At 42.9% G+C, this 24,379-nt stretch overlaps 1 protein-coding gene across 2 annotated transcripts in view; it reads right to left on the bottom strand.

Moving 5' to 3' along the window:
- The window catches only part of LOC147678090 (hydroperoxide isomerase ALOXE3-like), a 155,803-nt gene that overhangs the window by 44,445 nt on the left and 86,979 nt on the right, over positions 1-24,379 (bottom strand). Inside the window, exons 9-10 of one of the 2 annotated variants that reach the window (XM_086945958.1) lie at positions 4,394-4,480; positions 4,143-4,312 (exon numbers count right to left, since the gene is read on the bottom strand). In XM_086945958.1, coding sequence (XP_086802084.1) covers positions 4,143-4,312; positions 4,394-4,480 — 257 coding nt within the window. Of the gene's footprint in view, positions 1-4,142; positions 4,481-24,379 lie in introns of both variants that reach the window. The other variant, XM_086945957.1, reaches the window with a different exon arrangement.

Below are 24,379 nucleotides of genomic sequence, written 5' to 3'. Positions count from 1 at the left end.
CGTCTTGGAATCTTTAATGGCTTTCAGGATGAGGGACGTGTTCTTCTTGATCAGTAGAGCCTCTGGACCCTGAAGCACCCTCGTGTCCTCAAGGGGAGCTGTATTCTTATCCAGCTAGGCGTGACCCACCTTGCCTTTGTCTCGGCCCATCATGTGCTGGCAGCGGCAAGTGGAATGATTCTGCAGTTAGTCTCAGCAGGCAGTGAAATGCCAGACCACCCTGGGGAGCATGACAATGTTGTAGGATGTACAGATGGAGAGAGCTGTGGGCAGCAGCTGACCAGTTTGCGGCTAGTGTGGTGCCCGGGCAGCATGCACAGTTAGTACTGGTCCTAGTCTTAGATGTGTGGTGAGTCCCCAGTGACTTCATCCCCGGCACCGGCAGCAGATTAGCCCAGCACCATGTGACTTTGGGCAATAGCTTGCTTAATCTTCCAGACAGCCCTCAGCGCCAAGAGAATCTTACGGGTGATTGTTCGCGCTTTACAAATGTGGACTATTTTTATTCACAAGCCATACCCTTTTTAATGTTTGCTTGTCACCTTTGGCTAAAATTGTTGAGTCTTGGGGAGTGAGAGTTGTATCCTATGTGAACGATCCTCAACTACTTTTGGCCTTTCATGGAAAAGTTCTTTCTTCTTTGAGTTCTTTTAAGACTTGCCATACCTCTGTTTGGAACTTGAAGAATGCCAGCTTTTTAAAGCTTAACTTAGACAAGACTGGGGATTATTTTCTTTGGTTTGAAGTCCACCCGAGTCTCACCTCTGGTGGCCATCAGAGATGGTCCCTCCCCCTGCCTCTCTCCGGTGGTAAGGAACCTTGGGGTTAGATTTGACTCCAAGCTCACTTTTGAGCCTCTGATTAAAACACTGTCTGTCTCTTGTTTCCTGACTCTGAGGTCCTTGAGAAGAATGCCGGTGGAACATCAAAAAACCATTGTTCATGCTTTGATCACATCTAAACTAGACTATTCCAATAGTTTGTACTTAGGGCTCCCAGCCTTTCTTATTCAGCGTCTCCAAATGATTCAAAATGCTGCTGCCTGGCTGATCATTAAAATCCCTCCCTGGGTCTCAGTATCTAGTTACCTATGTCGGCTTCACTGGCTTCTGGTAAACAAAAGAATCCACTTTAAGGCCCTCACTTGTGCTTTCAGGACATTCAATCAAAAGGGACCCCTCTATCTCAGGCACTGTCTGGAGTTCTCTTCTCGGGCCTGCTCACTGTGGACTAACAATCTTAAATTGTTTCAAACTCCTCCCAAATTTAAGACTAGAAGAGGAGGCAGATCCTTCACCCATCTGGCTGCCAGGCTGTGGAATGCGCTTACACTTGCTTTGGGAAGCAGCTCTTCTGAAATGATATTTAGATTTTTGATTCCACTATAAACATCTACTAACCGTGTTTTCTTTTTTGAAGCTGTGGGTGATCTGTCCCACTAGCGCTGGGATGTCTCTTGAGGCAGCTGTGTGCTTTAGAAATGCATTGTATTGTATTGTATTGTATTGTATCTTCACAGCCTTTGCGCTCTCCTGCTTTTTCAACAAGGTTGGAAATAGGTCCTAGCTATTTCCACCTTGCAAGCGTTCATATGACTCTTGAGATACAGAAATCCTCCCTAATGTTAGGAAGACCATGACTTCCACTTGCTACTGCTGGGCAGATGTTAGATCACCAATCATGTTCCATACTAAACAGATCTAATACTGGACATCCATCAAGCACCCTACTGTCTGTTACATCTCCTGGATTGACATCTGATTTTCATTCCTGCACCTCAGATCTCCTGTAATGCACAATAAGATAAACAAGATAGGGAAGGTAAACTTCCCTCAATGCACCACTCCATATCTCTCCACTTCAGAGATGACCTCAGACATCACATTAAGCTCCATTCAATATGCTCTTAGAGCTGGGAAGACATTTTATCATGCTACATTGTATACTCTACTACTGCTTCTAAGACTGCAAGCCTCCTATCATACACATTCCCAAAACTTTCATTGTCTCCCAGGTCTACAACTCTGGCATCCTAGGCACATCTTTCTTTGCTCTCTTTAATGGATTGCAGTTTTCCCTAATCCATACAGGCTATTCTGCTGGCTTTATACCCCCTCACCACCTTGTCAGCTTTAGCTTTGAGCCCCAAGGATGTAAGTGATTGGGCAGTATAGTTTCGTATTGGCATAAAGTTATTTGGTGACATAGTATACAGGTTTTACTTATAAGTTATATATATTACTTTTCACATGGAAATTGATTGAACTGGTTGTGCTTAGAAAATTAAACATCAGGCAAAGCGGCTCATATTAAGTTGAATGGGTGGCCAGCCAAGTTGCCAGTGTAGAAGAGGACTCCACCCTCCCAATGGATGATCATCCTCCCCATTAAGAGATAACTGCCATGTTTGTGGGGATAACTTCCCTTAAGACACACCCATTGATCGGGTGGGTGTCAAGAAGATCAACATGTTGTTGCGGCTGATTTTGTATTATTTATTTTCAGAAACAAACCTTCACAGAAAGAGGGCATTGCTTATTTTTTTCTGCTTTCATTGCACCCTATACAGGAAAATCTGCATTTGCAAGACAGTCCTTAAAATGGATGGACTCCACAATCAACTGAAGGTAGCTACACTGTGATTGACAGGCTGTCACCCAAGACTTTCACAGGCGAAGATATGGAGCCTGGAAATGTGCACTGTCAGTGGTTTTCCCACCCATAAATTGGACACTTGAACAGTGTATTTTAAAGAATGCAAGCTCTGCCAACTCACTGCAAAGTTCTCAATCTGCCAAACTCTAAATGACACCTAAGTTACTATGGACCCTAGTTTATACAGATTACATCATTAAGGTAAGTATAAAGTGATTGTTCTAAAATAAGGAGGTTCTTGGGGCTACAGCTACCATTCTAATTAGTTACAGGATTGCAAGAAGATCCAGAACCAATAAATTAAGGATTTTGTAAGCTATGTAAAGTGGAATAAGTGATGGTGTACTCCCCTTATCTTCTATCCCACAAAAGAAGGGGCTCTGTCCTGAGAAGAGAATCACAAAGGGAGTCATTGAGCCAGGAATGAGTGGATAATCCATTTTATGAACTGAATTGCAAATACGACATTGAAAGAAGTATTTATAAGCCTCAGAGTGGATGAGACTTGACCCACCAAACCTGCATTATTCTCTTATTTAATATTTGCCACTGATGGTGAGTGATGCTTTTGCAGTTATAAAAGACAGAAGAACATTCCTTTGCAGACCACTTTGGGATTTGTTTTGACTCTGTTATCTTTCAGTACAAGTCTAGGGTGGTAATCATTCAATTCATTTGGTCCTTACTATTCTCCATTAATTAACTTACTGAGCTACAGGTGTAGTCCGAAATTGTTTTGTGCCTTTTGGCCTTTCCCTATTGGAAGACAGATGCTGAATTCCCATTATTCAAGACCATTCTTGAAAAGACTGGGCAGTGTTGTACTTGTTCTTTGCTCTTTCAATGGGTATGTGTGTGTGGCTGTGTGGGTATGTGAGAGAGAGACAGAGTGACAAGAGTGGGTGTGAGAGAGAGAGAGAGAGAGAGAATGTGAGCAAGAGGGTTTGAGCTTGCCAATTTCCATGTTCACAACTATCAGAAGCAATCATGAAGGGCCTTATTGTAATTCTATTTGTAGAAATGTATTCCACCCATGTGCAAATAATCTCTTATTCTGTTATCTCCAGACTGTCTCCTTTTACTTGGGATTTGAAAAACAAGGATGTAAAAATACAGCATACAATATCATATGATGAGCAACCTGATGTTTGTTATAACTGAAGCTTACCAGCAACCACCTTAGCAAAACTGTTTGTTTCTCACCAGCCTTACCATAAACATCACTTTATCTCCATACCTCATATGTATTACCCGGCCTCCTCACCTCGCCTCCTCACATGCATAATGGAATGTCTCTTGCCTTGAATTTCTTAATCATGCACTCTATATTTAAGTTTGACTGATATCTAGCTGTGCACCATATCACATCTCTCATCTTCAGCCTTTCCATCATGCAGCCCATCATTCTCTGATACCCACTAGAGTTCCCACCATGTGCCTTGAATGGCTTCTACTTTCCCCCCTCTGTATCACGCCCCCCACCATACCTCTCTATTGCAGTCCAGACTTCAAGACCATCATCCCTGTAATAATACTGGGGTAGCGAGAGCACGTTGCGGGATCTGAGGTCATCTGGAAGACAGAGGTCACAGTAGGTCATATTCTCCAGCCCTCGCTGTAGGAGTAGAGGTACTCCTCCTTGTCCTGTAGCCACCGCCTGGAAAGAAATAAAATGTTCTGAACTTTGAACAAATTCAGTGTAACTTAATGAGCAATGTCTTAAAAATACTGTTCTTACCCGGTCAAAAGTCCCGCCTGGGCCAAGTAACCCTGTTCGAGCAAGAATATTGACTTGTACCGTATTGTTCATGTGAGGAGTGAGAAGCTGCAGAAAGAAGGAGAGAGAAAAACATATTGTTTCAACCTGTGACCAGACATAGGGTCAAGACCTAATAAAGTCTACTTAACTCAGCTCTACATCGAGCTTAGCGGAACCAACGCATCTAGAACCAAAACTATTCGGTTCACCTTGTAAAAGTCTCCAATAAAAGTGCTGCCACCAACTCCTACACTACCTTAAGCAATCGCCCATTACAGCTCCTGAGGGAATAAATTACTGTGACTCATCGGCCACTAAAGGATCACAGAACATCTATGTGAACTCGTTACAGAGTGCATGTTAGACTTACATCACAGTCTCTGCAACATGATACCAAATGGGGTTTGTCTCCTTGAGGAAAATAGTTTATATCTGCTTAACAATGAAGCACCTCTACAAGGGACATATTGCTTAATTTACCTCTGAGGTCCTTCAGGACTCCACTTGCTATTTATTTTATTATCGGTTTAACTCAACTTTGAGACTGTGACCTCATAGAGCCAATGCTACTGAGGAACCATTACCTGAGTTACATAGCATATTATTCACCTTGAAATCCATGAACTGTTTCCCAGTATTACACAACTATGGCATTGTGTGTCCCTCTGCCTGGCATGACATTTATAAACATATTACCAAGGACACCTAATCTCTATCTTTCAGAAACATCTTGATAAACAATTACAAACATTAGTAGAACCATCATTGCTTCAGGATCTAAACAACATTTACAATTAAAACAGTGAAATAGACAAAAACAGAAAGCTGTGTGACTTGCAGCCTGCATAATTCTCCCCACCTAGTCACCATCTGTGCCCCCAAAACAAAGCTTCATGAGTAAAGAAGAAGAGTACAATACCTCTTCGTAATGACCAAGAGAAAAAAGAGAAGAACATATCCCAGGTATTTCCATGGGACAAAGACCACGATGACATGTTAAAAGGCATCCAAAATGTCATAGACCATGCCTATATGCTAGCTAACTTGTTTAATGACATCCAAAATATTATAGACCATGCGTTTATGATAGTTGATGTGTTTAATGACATCCAAAATATTATAGAACATACGTATATGCGAGCTGATGAGTTTAATGACATCGAAAATCTTATAGACCACACGCATTAGCTAGTTGGCCAACATCTTGACTCTCACAGGTCTTGGGTACCCTGAGCCATGAAGTTTTGGTAATCCTAATGGAAGCTGTGGCAAACACCTTCAGTAAATTGCCAAAATTACTTCAGGCCATTCTTACAAGAAGGAAACAAAGGCCTAAAATGTGGAGTTTACTCCATTGCTAGGTGCCACAGTTGTGTGGAGTTTCCCGGTGTCCCCATAATCCTCTCTACCTTTTTAAGACACATCTATTATCAAGTCTCCATAAGCTCAAGCCTCATTGTCTGCCTGCACTGCTAGGAATACGATACCCAGCTCTACTTCTGAGTAAGCAATGTAGTTTTCTGTGTGGCCTTGAGCTGGCTATTCCAGCGAAGGTGCCATTATTTTCTCCATTCTAACTTACCTAATGTGGGGCCACTATGAAATCAAAGCCTACCAAGTCAGGAAACATACCCAACACCAAATAAGGCAAAATATCTCCATGAGAGAGCTATTAAAAATATCTCCCATGAAGCACAGCTAAAATAATATCAACAATACCCCACAGACTTTGTCTGCCAATCCATTCCCCTCATCGCACGGTCCTTTCTCTTGCATAGTAGGTTGAAACTTTTTTTTAAATTTATTTTTATTGATATTTTGGTATCAGCAAACATGAAACAAAAAAACAAAAACAGTTCTGCGATGTACACAGTATTATTACCATTGCAATAAATTTACCAGTCTCTCGTTTTCAGTGTCAACCATCATTTCTTTTTTTTGGGGGGGGGGGGGTATCCGCATTTTGACTGTACACGTCACATATTCTGTTACTGCAACAAATCTATTTCAACTCTACATGCAGACTGTCATCAGGAAAATGTTTTAAGTTCTCTATGTGATACATGATACCCCTATAGGTCGCCCACATCTGCGTAATGAGGCAAGCTTGTAAATGGGGTCCATATATCTTTGGGGCGGGATCTGGCCAGTAGCAGCTCCCAGTAGCAGGCCAGCTGATCTGTACAGTACGTTATGTTTTTTATCCAGGCCTTTATAGTTGGAGGGGGGGGGGATACTGCGTCCCAATGCAATGCCACTTGTCTTTTGGCCAACAGTAGAAGTCATGCTGTAAGCCTTCCTGCTGAGGATGGGATATTGTGTACGTATCCCAGCAATGTCACCAGGAGGGCTATCGACAGTGTCTGCTCAGTGATAGTCTCCATATGATTGAGTGTTTTAGTCCAGAATGTGTCCATAGTCCGGCACTCCCAGGCTACATGTAAGAATGGCGCCACGCGGCTCCCGCATCGCCAACAGGTCACATCTGCCCGCATCCCCATGCTGTGTAATAGTGTCAGAGTGCGATACAAATGGTGAATATATTTGAAGTATCTTAGTCTTAATCTATAATTCGGGGATAGCTGCTCTAATTGCCTGCAACAAAAGTCATACTGCTCGTCTGTAATTTCCTCACCAGTTCCATCTCCCAAGTCTTACGTGATTGGGGAACAACAATTGGGGATTCTTTTTGAGTGATGGTGTATATGCGAGTCACCAGTTTGTGGGCGGAGTTTATCGTTAGTTTATGTTTCATTGCAGGCAATGGTGGTGGGGCAGCCAGGAATGTAGTATAGCTGGAGTGACATACCGTCCAATCTGATAGTACAATAGTGTGTCTAGTGCCAATCGTTGTGGTTTGTTGCACATTTGTTGGAGCGTTAAGAATTGCGCTTCTGGGTAAATGTCATTGCCGGTTATTATTTTGTTTAGCAGCACCCTAGTCTGAGTGTTTCTGTCCAGTAGTGGGGAAATCCGTGGGTTATGTGCTAACGGCATTGCCTGCGCATATAGTCTGTGTATTTTCGCACGTATGCGTAAGCTGTGCCATGCCCACCTCAATGTTTCAGTAGTATCAATTTCTTGCTGTGGGCATTTGTAATCCTGATACAGTGCAGTGTTCAGGGGAAGAGCTGCTACCTTATATATTTCAATGGCCACATGTGGTTGGAATGGTTTTGGGTACTGCCAGAATTGTAAAAACTGGGCCTGTGCGCTATAGGCTTATAGTGCACAATCTAGAGCTCCGAACCTCCCCCTGTGCAAGAGGTAATGCGAGTATTTCCCAAGCTATCGTTGGCTGTTTACCAGTCCACACTAGTTCAATCATATTTGATCTGAGACATCTGAAGAAGTGTGCGGGTAGTGGCATTCATTGGAATATTTGCAAATAAATACAACAGTTTGGTAAGGATAATCATTTTGGTGATGGCAATGCGACTCGCCCGGGAGAGTAGCAGGTTTATCCACCTATTAATTCTGTCTTCTATCCAGTCCATAGTTTTGCCATAGTTTGCAGACCAGACTTCTTAAAGATTGCTTCTAATCCAGATCCCCAAGTAGCGAGTTGGGCCATCGGCCCAGGAGATCGGATAATCTGTGTTGAAAGTAGATGTTCCTGTGGTTAGTGGAAGTATGGTGGACTTTGCCCAGTTAATTTTAATACCCGATAGACCTCCATACCTCACAAGTTCCCTGGTGATGGGTGTAAAGTTTACAGCCAGGTCAGTGATGTATAGGGCAATGTCATCCGCATACATGGAAACAATCAGGCCCCTGGTAGTAAAGCCAATCCCCTGGTTAGCATGATGTTGTCTAGGTCTGACTGCTAGCGGCTCTGTTATTATGGCAAAAAACAAGGGCAATAGTGGGCTCCCCTGACGTGTGCAGCCTGTGATTTTTATGAGATCCGACAGTAGCCCATTTACTCTAAGCCTGGCAGTGGGTAAAGTGTACAGGAGCCTTATTTGTGGACTGAAGACGGGACTTAGGCCCAATCGAGTTAGTAGAGTAAATAAAACTTTCCATTCCAAAGAATCAAAGGCATTTGTAGTGTTTAATAATGTGGCTATTGCAGATACACTGAGGACTAAATAATGTAGTAGCGCAAATAAGGTACGAAGATTATGTGAAGTAGAATGTCCCAGTATGAACCCGGACTGGTCTGGCTGAACTATCATTGGGGTAGTAGCTGTAATCTATTGGCCAATAATTTGGCAAAGATTTTGGTATCTATTTTGATTAAGGAGAGCGGTCTATATGAATCACATTTCGTGGGATCTTTATCTGGTTTTAATAATGCGATATTAACAGCTTCCTCATGGTCTGCATCATTATCACATTTGGTAGAGCTTCCTAGTACATCTCCAGAAGGCTAGGCGCAAGTATCTTTGCATATTCTTTGCAGAAATTGGTTGTAAGGCAGTCGGCTCCTGGAGCCTTGTCTGCCGGTAGGCTTTGAATTACTTGCCTTATGTCTTCTACAGTAAACAGGACATCAAGATACTCTCAATGTGCTCTCCAGAACCACGACCGCTGCAGTGTGTCTAGGTATTCTAATAGTACGGAGTCGTCCGGGTCAGTTTGTGTTGTGTATAGTTGTGAGTTGAAGCTTTTTACTGTGTGAAGAATTTCTGATAGAGTTCTGGACGGCGGTGCCTCCAGGTTGCAGAGTTCATTGATATGAGCAGCACTTCTGTGGGCTTTCAGGAGATTCGCCAAAATTTCCCTGGCCTCTCCCCTTCTTAGTATCTTCGTGCTTGTGTGTATTTATTCAGCTATTTCGTCTTCCTCACAGCCTCTTCTTAACTCGTATCTGTGCTAATGTTCCGGGAGTAGGGGAATGGAAGTATTGTTGTTTTAAGTCTTGAATCTCATCTTCCAGTCTTTTCACACTATTTCTGATGTATTTGAGTACACCTGACTGTAGGGCAATGCAGGTCCCACGTGCCACCACTTTGAACGCCTCCCATAGTGTACCCATAGAGTCAACTGTGCCTGTGTTGTGTTTGAAGTATTCTATTATGTTTTTCCAAACCTCCACCCTGAACACTGAATCAAGTAGTGCATTTGGGGGAAGCCCCCATGTGAAAGGTTGTATGTAGAGCTTCAGGATCAGGAACTGAATCAGGACAGACGCCTGATCAGATAATGTGCGTGAATGATGTGATATTCCGGATATCCAAGAGTGCATATCTTTAGATGTTAGCCAAAAACCCGAACTGGACCACGCATTGTGTTGCTGGGTTATGCAAGTTACTTCCCGAGCCTGTTGTAGTACCTGTCATGAATCTATCAAGTGTTGGTCTTCAATTATGCTGTGGAGTGCTGCAGCCGCCCGTGGGTGGTGTGTGCGGGAAGTACTTACTTTGTCATCCTGCAGTGACAAGGCAATATTGAAGTCCCCACCCCACAGCAGTACAGTGTCCCCGAGTGTTTGAATCTTGTGCCATAGATGATTGAAAAATTCCAGATTGTCTGTATTGGGTCCGTACGTATTAACAATAATAACTTGCTTACCATAGATCGCGCCTTTTAGTATTATATAACGCCCTACGGGATCTATCACTGTCTGCTGTGTTCTCCAATTCCTCTACGCATTAAAATCACCACTCCACAAGAGTAGTTGGATATCAACACCTCTCCCCATCTATTAGAGTTGAGCTGAGTTTGAGTTGCTTCTGTCAGGTGTGTCTCCTGCAGAAGGCAAATATCTGTCCCATGTCTTGTGGGATATGAGTGTACTAATATTGATTTACTGAGGTTGTTAAGACTGCGCACATTACATGTTATACATTTTAATGTGGACATCCTAGCAAGTGGACCTTTGTTGCAATGTGTGCGCTACGCTGTTCCCTTTTCTGTGTATCCCCCCATGAGCGGAATGGTGCACCCACATGGTTGCATCCTTTTCTAATGCAGTATTTGGGTCTTGCGCTTTGTAGTGGGTTGCATAATGAATGTTGGCTCTTTGAGACATTGGCAATATATCAAGCGGTAATAAACAGTAACAATTAACTGCCCCACTCTTCCTCCACCCAAACCAACCCCCCAATCACATTGTGTTATCATCCCCTTACATGACCCAACTCTTGCGAAAAAGCCAAGGTGAGACTAAGATTGGTGGGAGTTCTCCCTACGGGGGAGGTGGAGTTGCCGACATACACCCCTGCTGTGTACAGCAGGGTAGCCAAATGCATTTTAATATAACTTCCGTGATGTATTACTTATACAATAGGGCAACTCAGGATCATCTCCTGGCAGTGCTATGATAGTCAAACTGCCAAGGAACTCGAAAGCTGCTTGGAACTGGGGGAAGCGAGCATGGACAGTTAATAACCACAGTGGTATTACCATTCAGTGTAGGAATTAACCAGTCGAATCTTATCTGTAGTGGTACACAGACATAATATTGAAATTTAAATATCGATATATAAATATATCGAAATTTAAATATCGATGTAACATAATATCGAAGGTAAGTAAAATTGACACTATTTAATATCGATATCAGTAATATCGAAGTTAAATATATCGATGTGTAGTAATATCGATGTAAATAATTTTGATGTTAGTAATATCGATTTTCTAATAATTTTTTTGTATATTATAAAGTATATAATATGTTTTAAGTATTTATTTATGTAATTTAATTAAATTTAGCATTTTAGTTCAGTAGCGGGTTGTGGGTTTATAGGGGAATAGGGTGGGAAGTAATTTAATTATGTTAAAATAAGTATTAATTAGTAGGAATTATTAATTAATTTTAATTAATTGGTAATTATTTTAAATAATTGGTATTAATTTTTAATTAATAGATTAATTGATAAATATGTTATGTAGCAGGTTGTGGGTTAATAGGGGAATAGGGTGGGAAGTAATGTAATTATGTTAAAATAAGTATTAGTTAGTAGGATGAGGAAATATGAATTTTTATGATCAATTGTGTCCCCTATCTTAGACCCCAACGACTCCGTGTACGTGCTACAAGTACATGTATGTTCCCTCCACTTCCAGCTATGAAGACGCAAATACATTTGCGTCCAACGTTAACATGTCCTCTTTCAGATCCACCATGAATGGGTCGAATATTCCGTTCCTAAGTATGCCTTGCCAACGTCTTTATGTGGTGTACTTAACACGTTTTCCAGCTCTGGCGAAGTAGGCCCTGAATTCTGCCATCGAGCCTTTTCCTGCCTTCTGCCTCTGAATGTTTCAGCCGGGGCCTGCATCTGTATCCGTGACCTTTGTCTCACTCCCTGCGCGGCTAGCGGTGCTTGGATCGGCCTGTTGCCTGCCAAGACTGTATTCAGCCTTCAAGTTATCTGCTCCGCTCCTCGAAAAATACATTCCTGTCTAGTAGTTCAAGTAAACATCCTTCCAGCTGCAGAGCAAAGGGCCCGGCCTCACTGTCTCCGTGCAAGTAATTCATAGCTCCTGTTACCATGGTAGGCCCATGCCCCCTCGCATCTCATGCAGACACGTAGACGCTTATACACGCACTCAGAGTTAGTATAGAATAGCCTCTGCCCGAGAGACCTTTCCTTCCAGATAATACAGTTCCTTAAACACGAGATATTAGATACGATTTGGGATTAGGTTGATCTGACATCCCAGACTTCTGTCTCCTCATGTAGGGCCAAATGTCAAGTCCCCTTCACCCTCCAGTTACACGTCAATCACACGTCATGCTGCCTGCGCGCGCATCTCTGCCATGTATTTCTGCTGACACTGCAGGATTCTCTTATGGATCCACCCACTTGTGACATCTTCTCAATGACGTTTCTAGTACACGCCTTCATGCACGCCTATTGTAATGCCTTTTCGTTACGTATGTGTACTCTTATCTCTCCTCTCAGCTGTTACGCCTACTGCATCTGTCTTTACTGTAATGCATTGACTATATATACGATTAACTGTCAATAAAGTATTGTCTGTCAGTCCCTTCCCGAACCTACGTGGTGACGGAATGGTATGCTACCTTGGTTCGAACCAATATCAATTCCTTTTTAAGGAATAAAACCCCTTTATAAACCTCAAATATCACAGATTTTGCCTCTTCTTTTTGACTGAGTTATTCTTATTGAACTTTACCGCATAAATTAAGTATAGGTAATTTAAATTTACCACATAATTGGCGCCCGAACAGGGACCCCTCCCCCACCCCACGCGCCGAAGGTGCGTTGCAGGCCTAGCCCCCTGCCACAGCCGGACGGACAACTACGCGTACCCGCAGGATTTCCTGTATCTCCCTCAGGCCAACGGAGGTGACTGAGGCTGCGATCAACACCCAGACGAGGCGGTGAGGCGTGCGGAGGATCCCGACTAGAGCCTAGCTGAGAGAGCAAGATCCGAGGTATACAGAGGCCCACCAGGTTCCGAAGTTCCGAAGTATCTGCGTCACGAGTCGAGTCCAGTCCAGTCCAGTTTCCGAGGCCTTCCGTTCCGTGCTTCCCGGTGAGTACCAGTGCTGGGGACGCATCTAGACGTGCGCATTAATTTGTGCCGGTCAAGACGGGTTTGGGTACACAGACCTGGTCTGCACTGTTTAGCAGTGTATCTGTACTGTTTAGCAGTATATCCTGTCTGCACTGTTTTAGCAGTGTATCTGTACTGTTTAGCAGTACATCCAGAATCATGTAGTTAGCTAGTTTTATTCTAATCATTGTTGTTCGTTTTAAAATGTTTTAATGTGTTTTCAAAATGTCGTGGTATGAGTGATTGTTTGATTTTCATTATTGTGATTACTGTGTTAATTGTGTTCATATCTAAGTAAGGATCAAGTAGCCTGAGTTTTAAGATGCCGTTATTCTCCAAATTAAGACAGATAAAAACTAGAAAAGGGATACTCGAGGAAGCCGTTCCTATTCCACCCAGGGACACTCCAGGGTACTTTATGTACCACAAACATGGCCTAGATGCCGTTTTATATCTCAATTTATGGGTGGACTAAACCAAGGATCTAGCAGAGAATCAGAGATGGCCCGCTGCTGGGACATGGGATGCAGATTGCATCATGAGAGTAGAAGAAGCATTATGGAAAAAGAAAGCCAGACAGTCACAGAAAGATGCCATTGAATTATGGCGTAAAGAATCGCATAGGCGTACAGAAAAAGCACACAGAAAAGAAGAGAAAAGTAGAGAGGATTCAGACAAGGCCCGAGAAAATGTATTAGTTGAGGAAGGTATCCGAGTAAAAATAGAACAAGTAGATAGACAACGAAACACCCTTATGAATGGTATGTATCCTCTTCTGGCCGAGGGTTTACCTAAGGCCAACCCGGAAGTACCAAAAGATCTGCCACCTCCAATACTCCCGACTAAAATACATCATAAAACCGCAAAGGATATTTTCCTGTCTTCCTATCTAGACGATGTAGCCCCCGAATATGTTAATACCGCACCGCCCCGCACACCCCCTACTGGCGGCGCTCGACCCCGAGATAGTCAACCCCCACCTCCGCGACAAACTACTCCTCCTCCCGTTCCAACCCTTCCGGCTGTCCTTCCACCTCTTCCTGCACCTATTCCTCCTACTTTACACCCAACGAATCCTTTCGGATCCGGCGCCTCAGGAGGCGCGTCCGGAGGGGCGATAGGTTTCCAAACCCCACCATCAACACATCGATGGACTTATAGGGATCTAGCACAGCAACGTACACCCCAAGCAGCCTATTTTGACATATATAAAGAACGTCTTGCAGATTGTAGATATGATCCAGTACCCGGAAAAAAGAATGATGACAGAATGATGCTCGCATCAGTTCGACTGCGACGAGTTACAAACTTTTTATTGACACTACCTGGAATGGTTGATCATCTAGATAGAATATATCATTTTGTTCAAACAGGGATAGGCCCTGAAAGTATTGGCGAGGCCATGGCTTACCAAAAAGTTGATACTCAAGGCAAAATATTACGGTTTTTCATAAACTGCCTAATAAGAGAAGTGGATAGGCCGGGTGCAAACCCGGAAGAAATAAAAGCACTTCATAGATGGGGTCAGAATATAGCAGACGGGAACCATGATAAACAGGCTTGTATAGAAAATATGTACCGAAGGATCAGAAATGCAGTAATAAAGATACATGAAAGAAGACAGCCAGCACCAGAAATAGATTCGGACAAACTTGAATCCTCGGGGGAAGAGGACGCACCAGAAGAGACAACAGGACAAGCACAATTACCAGTTAGAGAAATGATAGCTTATGTAGGTAAAGGAAGATCCTATAATAATTCAATGCGTCCAGTACGTCCAGAAAGTAAAAGAATTTTTCAGGAAGCCATGTCTAATCCGAGAACGCCTGAACACTTATTCCAAGCCACTGACAACAGACTTCGAGAACGAATGGGGTACCATGTACTCGATTCTATGGACGAACAAGAATTAGCTAGGTCAGCGGTACAATGGGCTGACAATCCTGAGAAATATAGTGATGATGCGTTAGCACACACATTTTTGAATATGACACCAAGCGAACAGCGTTTAGCTGGTATATACATGATACAACACCTACTCATATTGTATAGAAGCCAACACTCCGATCCAGGTCCCCTGCCTGATATATTAGCAGAACTACTCATGAATAAATGGAGAGGTCTAGGTACCGATCTAATTAAAGTAATTCTAGAACATCGGCACAGATATAGTGCTTTCCTGTGTCCACAGCCTGATTCAACACACTCCATGGAAAGAAAAATGTATTACATAGACTGACAGAATCCGTTACGAGAAGTGCACCCAGTCCAGAATGCTGATAATACGCTTCGACGCGTGTTTGTGTACACGCCCATAACTTAAATAGAATTATTGGAAATGAAAAAATTAGTACCCAGCCATGACAAAGATCCAGCAGGTTTTCATCGTGAAATAAAAGACATGTTACTCATGGGTGATTACACTTATCCTGACCTTATGAAAATATTGAAAGTACTACTGCCTGCTGGTATTTACGAGAAACTCAAAGAAAAAGAATGGGAAGTGGGAAATGCAAAGATTGATTGGGCTGCATTAGAAAACGAAGAAAATACCCGAATTCCAGGCCTAGGGCTTGGAAACAAAGTTAAAGCGTTACCAGGATTGTTAGTACAAGTATTGCCACGTTTATTAAGTACGAAAAAGGAAGACTGGGGTGCAATCTCAGCCTGCAAACAGAAACCCGATGAGGACACTAGCGATTTTTATTCCCGATTTGAAAAATGTTTTGGTATTAACAGCGGTCTGAAAGCAAGTAGCGAATCATATCCACATCTTTTTGTAACAAAGTTAGTCGAGAATTCACTACCCCAGGTTAAGAACAGAGTACTGAAAGTCGAGAGTACTTGGCAGGCTAACACCCCTTCACAAATGTTGCAAATGTTACAGTACCACCAGAATAGAATTAGAGAGGAACAAGAACACGAACAAAGACGTATGAAAGACACGAAAATGAAAATGTTAGTTGCTCAGTCAGTTCCAGCTGACGGTCACAAAAAGGGTGCGACCCAGCCCAGTAATTCAACGGCTCCTATTAAAGGGGTATGTAACTATTGTAAACAGCCAGGTCATTATATAAACGATTGTGCAGTTCTGAAACACAATATCTCCACGGGTAAGACCAAGGAGAGACCACGTCCACCTAGACAAGATCAAGCCCAACAACAAGTACCCCAGAATATACAGCATATACCGCCTATGCCAGCTTCACAACAGACCGTAGCAGTACCACAGCCACAGCCTATTGCCGCAACACAAAACACGACACAACAGATGTATCAGTATGCACATAATGACTACCCCGATTACCAGCGATACACATGAAACAGCCTAGAGAGGGAGGTTGGCTTGCCTCTTATTGAGGTTCCTGTAGATCAAGAGGGTCCTTATGTACACAGTCAAGTATTAGGGAAAGACAGAAAGTTTTTAATTGATACAGGGGCAAGCAGAACAACGATTAGTCACGATGAGGTTCCAGGGGCACCCCTCTCAGGCTCACAGAATGTTTCCCTTGGATTTTCAGGAAAACCTATTATTAACGAAGTATCACAACCTCTTCCTCTTGCAGTTGGTCCTCTGACACGGACTACAGATTTATTGCTTACAAAATCATGCCCAGAAAACTTGCTAGGTATAAAGACACTGAAAGCTCTAGGAGCTATAATATGCTGTTCTCCGGAAGGAGTACGATTATTCTTGCGAGATTTTAAAGGTCACTATGTATTGAGAGACATGGATCACCGATTACAGAATGTCCCTGCACATTTGTGGGCACAAGGCCCCACTGATGTAGGTTGTATGCACATTACACCATATCGAGTCACACTCAAAGCAGGAGTGGTATTACCACGAATTCGGCAATACAAGTTACCCCCAGATGCTGTAGTGGCTTTACTGAAAATCATTGACGAGCTCATTGCACAAGGAGTGGTCGTAGAGACCGACTCCAATGTATGTAATTCTCCTATCATTCCAGTTCTTAAACGTACTGATCCAAATGCACCACCAGTTTATCGATTAGTTATTGATCTGCGCGAATTGAATAAATGCATTGTACCACAGTACCCCGTGGTTCCAGATATCTCTTCATTACTGACAGCTATTGATTCAGAAGCAACGTTCTTTACTGTAATAGACCTCAAGAACGCCTTCTTTAGCGTCCCAATCGATCCGGAGAGCCAATACTTGTTCGGATTCTGTTTAAATGGACGAAGTTTCAAATTTGCACGCGCACCTCAAGGATTCACAGAAAGCCCCAGCATCTATAGCCAAGCACTGAAAAGACAACTTGACAGTATCCACATGCCTGTAAACACCGCCCTGCTTCAGTATGTCGATGATCTGCTGATCACCGCCCGAAGCGAACCCGAATGTGAAAAAGCATCACTGACGGTTTTAAATTTTTTGGCCGACAAGGGGCACAAGGTATCCCCTTCGAAGCTGCAATTCTGTGTTCAGCAAGTTGTGTACCTTGGTCACTTGCTGTCCAAAGTGGGGAGACAGCTCACACCTGATCGCATCCAGTTAATTGTAAACATGCCACCACCCAAGCCACAAAAGGAGGTGCGGGCCTTTATAGGCCTCACTTCGTACTGTAGACAATGGATTCCCCAATATACATTTCTAGCAAAACCACTCATTCAGTTGACAACCCAGGAGGCAGCGACATCGACTGTTCTCCCTTGGACTCAAGAACATACACAAGCTTTTGAAGACTTAAAGAAAGCCTTATGTCAAGCACCTGTTTTAGCAACACCATGTTACAGTAAGCCTTTTACACTTTTTGTCACAGAACGTGAAGGTACTGCATTATCGGTACTCACGCAGGATCAAGCAGGTTCACACAAACCATGTGCTTACTTTTCTAGCACATTAGATCCAGTAGCCCAGGCTCTGCCTGCGTGCTTGAAATCTGTTGCAGCGACAGCTTTAGCAACCAGGCAAAGCGATTCCATAGTGTTAGGACATCAATTGACAGTGCAAGTTCCACATTCCGTGGAAGTTCTTTTAAACCGTACACAGACCCAACACTTGACTATAGCAAGACTGACAGGTTATGAATTGACATTGTTTCAGCCACACATAGAAATCAGACGCTGTAGTACATTAAATCCTGCCACACTTTTGCCATTAAGTGGCGTAGACCCATTGACACATGATTGTATTGAAGTCATTACTATTACAACGAAACCCAGACAAGACTTGACAGACGTCCCATTACCAGATCCAGACCTGACACTTTATGTGGATGGTTCATGTATGAGAACAAGTACAGGTGAATTAGTGGCCGCCTACGCAGTCACGACAGACACCGAAGTTATTGAAACCAATTGTATCGACACCCTGTCAGCTCAAGCAGCAGAGCTCATCGCTCTGACACAAGCCTGCATTCAAGCCAAAAATAAGAAAGTTAACATATACACAGATTCACGTTATGCATTCGGAGTCGTTCACGACTTCGGAGTCCTCTGGCGAGAGAGAGGTTACTTAACTTCTCACGGTGCCAACATTCAACACGGTCCCCTCATTCAAGCTCTGTTAGATGCAATACATCTGCCTACTGAAATATCTATCATGAAGTGTAAAGCACATACAAAAGTCACCGATGTCATCTCCCAGGGTAACGACCTGGCAGATCGAACAGCTAAACAAACTGCTCAGAATCAAACTCATGTAACTGACGTGACAAAGACAATAGTTCCGACATCGACACATTGCATGACAGTCAGGGATCCCGCACCTGATGTAATTGACATACAGACACATGCTACACCAGATGAAATCAAGAAATGGACTGAATTAGGAGGGATCCAAACAGATCAGGGATGGATGACAAAGGGAAAATCTACATGGTTTCTCCCCGACTCTATGGTTCAAGTCATCATTAACACGATACATAGTCCAGCACACCTAGGAGAAAAAGCCATGCTAGACAGTATTCAACACATATGGTTCAATAAAAACTTACGAGCAGCAGCCAAACAGAAAGTGCGTACTTGCATGATTTGTTGTCAGTTCAATCCAGGTAAAAGCATTCCCGTAGAGCAAGGTGGATTTCAGCCTCCTGATCACCCTTTTGAAGTCCTCCAGATGGATTATATCCAGATGGAACGTTGTCGAGGATTCAAATATGTCCTCGTAGTCGTATGTGCACTTTCCCGATGGACAGAAGCATATCCAGTCCCAGATTACACTGCTCCGACCACTGCCAAGCAGCTGGTTCGCGAATTTTTCCCACGGTATGGTTTGCCCCGTATCGTGTACTCAGATAACGGTCAGCCATTCTCATCCGAGCTTGTGAAACACATTACACTCCTGTTAGGCTACCAATGGAAATTCCATTGTGTCCGGCATCCCGAGGCAGCAGGTCTCGTGGAGCGCCATAATCAGACTCTGAAAATCCGACTTTCAAAAATCTGCAGAGAGAAAGGTGTTGACTGGATAGTAGCTTTGCCAGTTGCGCTCTTCTACATGAGAATGATTGCGCATTCTCGAACAGGGCTATCCCCGTATGAGGTGGTCTTCGGTAGGCCACCAAATATGTGGGGGACGCCCATACCTCGTAAAATAACAGATGTTGACTGTATTATGCTGACAGATTACCTTGCTTCCTTGATGTCTGCACTACAATCTTGTCGTTCACAGGTAGCTGCAGCCTTTCCCGACAACACCGAGGTGAAGCCCCATGAAGTGGTCCCTGGGGATTTTGTTTTTGTTCGCAATTTTGACCGAAGAAGTCCGCTGGAACCCCGCTGGCAAACCCCGAAATTGGTTCTTCTGACGACGAGGACTGCCGTGAAGATTGAGGGCAGGAAAGGGTGGCTGCACTCGAGCCACATTAAAAAGTTTGATGGACTTCCTTCTGACTTGAACTCTCAGCCCTGCCCTCCTCCACAGACTGACTCAAAACTCCCCCTGGTTGAGAAAACCGCCTCCGAGGAATATAGACTGAAACTACGGTCTAGCAAGTCAGACAGTTTAATTGTTTAAGTCCTCCCCTAGGTGAATCGGTTAAATTAGTCCCTGACATGTATCCCCTAGACCGAGATAGAGAGAGAGATAGACAGAGACAGCTCAAGAAACGTGCATATTGTTAATCACTTCGTAGTCACTGTATAGTGACATTATTGATTATGTTTTTTCTAAGTCTTCTGATTATTGCTGCAAGTATATTACTGCATATCTATTACCCTATTTTCAAGCGTGCACATTCTGCTTTCAACGTCACTGCCGAACATTCTTTTAGCGAATTACCTCCGCATGAATTGTCTTACAGACTTGCGCTGCGCAACAACACATTCATTAGTATGTTACATCACTCCCATCTGACCAATAACGCTAGAAATTGTTGGATATGTGGCCGACTCCCTCCCTTTCAGAAATACAAGGGAGTTCTGCCCCTTTTTCCGTACCCGTTCACACACAATGGCTCATGTGGTGCATGGTTTAGACTGATTAATTCTTTAGATTCTGATACTATAGTTTATGAAGGAAATTGGGTTTGGGGAAACCTGAACTTAGTTTTGCTTAAAGCTTGCTACCCTAACAAGGAGGGACTTCCCACAAGGACAGGAACTGATCTGGAAAATGAAGTATATGGATTAGGTAACTTTACCATTAACCTCATGATTTTGAATGTTGAATCCGAAGCTGCACCAGTTTTGCCTGCTATGTCAGTATTACCAGTCACAGGTGAATTATGTGTTAGGAAAAATGGTTCAGTACACTTAGGTCATAGTAAATGTTCTACTGTGGTCGAATTCAGTGATCAAGGCAAGTCTACATTCAGAGCTACTCGTCATTCCTACTTCATCTGTGGTCATACCGCATATATACGCTTACCTCTAGATTGGGATGGTTCCTGTTACATTGCATTCCTTCTGCCACCCGTCTTCCTAGCCCCTCCTGATTATCATAGAAATAGTAATCTAGTAAACCATAGACTCCGAAGAGATCTCCCGATTGTCGATTACACTGAAACGGCATGGGAGCAATACACAGACTTCAATAAAGGTTTCTTTCCCTACTTAGGTGCTGTCTTCAATAGTAAACTGATACGCAAATTGACTAGAACCCTCGAAGCAGTAGTGAATGAGACTACTTCTGCCCTAGGCAACTTAACAGAGGAACAGCCTGCGATGCGGGTTGTTGTTCTTCAAAATCGTCTCGTCCTTGACGTCATTCTGGCCGATAGGGGCGGAGCCTGTAAGGTCATCGGGTCAAGCTGCTGTGTTTTCATTCCAGAAAACGCGCCATCAGTATATAAAGCCATTACCCGTCTTCATAAGATTGCAAGTTTGATACACCAGAATCCAGGCACCTGGACTTGGTCCGGTTGGTTCTGGACAACGTTGACCGCCTGGGGATGGAAGGTCCTATCCTTCCTAGGCATTGCCCTTCTCGTAGTATTCAGTTGCTGCCTATGTCTGCAATGTGGGCCAGCGATTTGCGGCCTGAGTGCCACATCATGTATTCCACATTCAAGTTCCCATTCAAAACACCATAAGAAGAAAGAAGAGCAAATGATGTTACGTGAACAGATTGATCGATTCATGAGGATCGATATATCATGAAGGGTCCGTAGGGGACAAGGAGGGAATGAGGAAATATGAATTTTTATGATCAATTGTGTCCCCTATCTTAGACCCCAACGACTCCGTGTACGTGCTACAAGTACATGTATGTTCCCTCCACTTCCAGCTATGAAGACGCAAATACATTTGCGTCCAACGTTAACATGTCCTCTTTCAGATCCACCATGAATGGGTCGAATATTCCGTTCCTAAGTATGCCTTGCCAACGTCTTTATGTGGTGTACTTAACACGTTTTCCAGCTCTGGCGAAGTAGGCCCTGAATTCTGCCATCGAGCCTTTTCCTGCCTTCTGCCTCTGAATGTTTCAGCCGGGGCCTGCATCTGTATCCGTGACCTTTGTCTCACTCCCTGCGCGGCTAGCGGTGCTTGGATCGGCCTGTTGCCTGCCAAGACTGTATTCAGCCTTCAAGTTATCTGCTCCGCTCCTCGAAAAATACATTCCTGTCTAGTAGTTCAAGTAAACATCCTTCCAGCTGCAGAGCAAAGGGCCCGGCCTCACTGTCTCCGTGCAAGTAATTCATAGCTCCTGTTACCATGGTAGGCCCATGCCCCCTCGCATCTCATGCAGACACGTAGACGCTTATACACGCACTCACAGTTAGTATAGAATAGCCTCTGCCCGAGAGACCTTTCCTTCCAGATAATACAGTTCCTTAAACACGAGATATTAGATACGATTTGGGATTAGGTTGATCTGACATCCCAGACTTGTGTCTCCTCATGTAGGGCCAAATGTCAAGTCACCTTCACCCTCCAGTTACACGTCAATCACACGTCATGCTGCCTGCGTGCGCATCTCTGCCATGTATTTCTGCTGACACTGCAGGATTCTCTTATGGATCCACCCACTTGTGACATCTTCTCAATGACGTTTCTAGTACACGCCTTCATGCACGCCTATTGTAATGCCTTTTCGTTACGTATGTGTACTCTTATCTCTCCTCTCAGCTGTTACGCCTACTGCATCTGTCTTTACTGTAATGCATTGACTATATATACGATTAACTGTCAATAAAGTATTGTCTGTCAGTCCCTTCCCGAACCTACGTGGTGACTGAATGGTATGCTACCTTGGTTCGAACCAATATCAATTCCTTTTTAAGGAATAAAACCCCTTTATAAACCTCAAATATCACGGATTTTGCCTCTTCTTTTTGACTGAGTTATTCTTATTGAACTTTACCGCATAAATTAAGTATAGGTAATTTAAATTTACCACAAGGAATGAATAATTAAATTTAATTATTAGTAATTAATTTTAATTAATTGGTAATTAATTTTAATTATTTGGTATTCATTTTTAATTAATAGATTAATTGATAAATATGTTATGTAGCGGGTTGTGGGATTATAGGGGAATAGTGTGGGAAGTAATGTAATTATGTTAAAATAAGTATTAATTAGTAGGAATGAATAATTAAATTTAATTAATTGTTAATTAATTTTAATTAATTGTTATTAATTTTTAATTAATAGATTCATTGATAAATATGTTATGTAGGGTGTTGTTAGTTTATAGGGGAATAGGATGGGAAGTAATTTAATTATGTTAAATTAAGTATTAATTTGTAGGAATTATTATATGGTTTTTATTAATTGGTAATTATTTTTAATTAATTGGTAATTATTTATGTAATAGTTTATATTTTGATTAATTAATGTTATTTTTTATTTATAAGTATGTTATTTTAACTCCTACGCTATCCAACACTTTCCCTACTGTTGCACTCTCTGGAGTGGGAATAGTAATTTTTACCCCTACACTATCCAACACTTTCCCTACTGTTGCACTCTCTGGAGTGGGAATAGTAATTTTTACCCCTACGCTATCCAACACTTTCCCTACTGTTGCACTCTCTCGAGTGGGAATAGTAAATTTTACCTCTACGCTATCCAACACTTTCCCTACTGTTGCACTCTCTGGAGTGGGAATAGTAATTTTAACCCCTACGCTATCCAACACTTTCCCTACTGTTGCACTCTCTGGAGTAGGAATAGTAATTTTTATCTCTACGCTATCCAACACTTTCCCTACTGTTGCACTCTCTGGAGTGGGAATAGTAATTTTTACCCCTACGCTATCCAACACTTTCCCTACTGTTGCACTTTCTGGAGTGGGAATAGTAAATTTTACCCCTACGCTATCCAACACTTTCCCTACTGTTGCACTCTCTGGAGTGGGAATAGTAATTTTAACCCCTACGCTATCCAACACTTTCCCTACTGTTGCACTCTCTGGAGTGGGAATAGTAAATTTTACCCCTACGCTATCCAACACTTTCCCTACTGTTGCACTCTCTGGAGTGGGAATAGTAATTTTTACCCCTACGCTATCCAACACTTTCCCTACTGTTGCACTCTCTCAAGTGGGAATAGTAAATTTTACCCCTACGCTATCCAACACTTTCCCTACTGTTGCACTCTCTGGAGTGGGAATAGTAATTTTAACCCCTACGCTATCCAACACTTTCCCTACTGTTGCACTCTCTGGAGTAGGAATAGTAATTTTTATCTCTACGCCATCCAACACTTTCCCTACTGTTGCACTCTCTGGAGTGGGAATAGTAATTTTTACCCCTACGCTATCCAACACTTTCCCTACTGTTGCACTCTCTGGAGTGGGAATAGTAAATTTTACCCCTACGCTATCCAACACTTTCCCTACTGTTGCACTCTCTGGAGTGGGAATAGTAATTTTAACCCCTACGATATCCAACACTTTCCCTACTGTTGCACTCTCTGGAGTGGGAATAGTAAATTTTACCCCTACGCTATCCAACACTTTCCCTACTGTTGCACTCTCTGGAGTGGGAATAGTAATTTTTACCCCTACGCTATCCAACACTTTCCCTACTGTTGCACTCTCTGGAGTTGGAATAGTAACTTTTTACCCCTACG

Source organism: Lissotriton vulgaris, chromosome 12, assembly GCF_964263255.1.
Source record: "Lissotriton vulgaris chromosome 12, aLisVul1.2, whole genome shotgun sequence".
Lineage (NCBI taxonomy): Eukaryota > Metazoa > Chordata > Amphibia > Caudata > Salamandridae > Lissotriton > Lissotriton vulgaris.
Note: the sequence above shows the minus strand (reverse complement) of the source record. Positions and strands in the feature narration are given on the sequence as shown.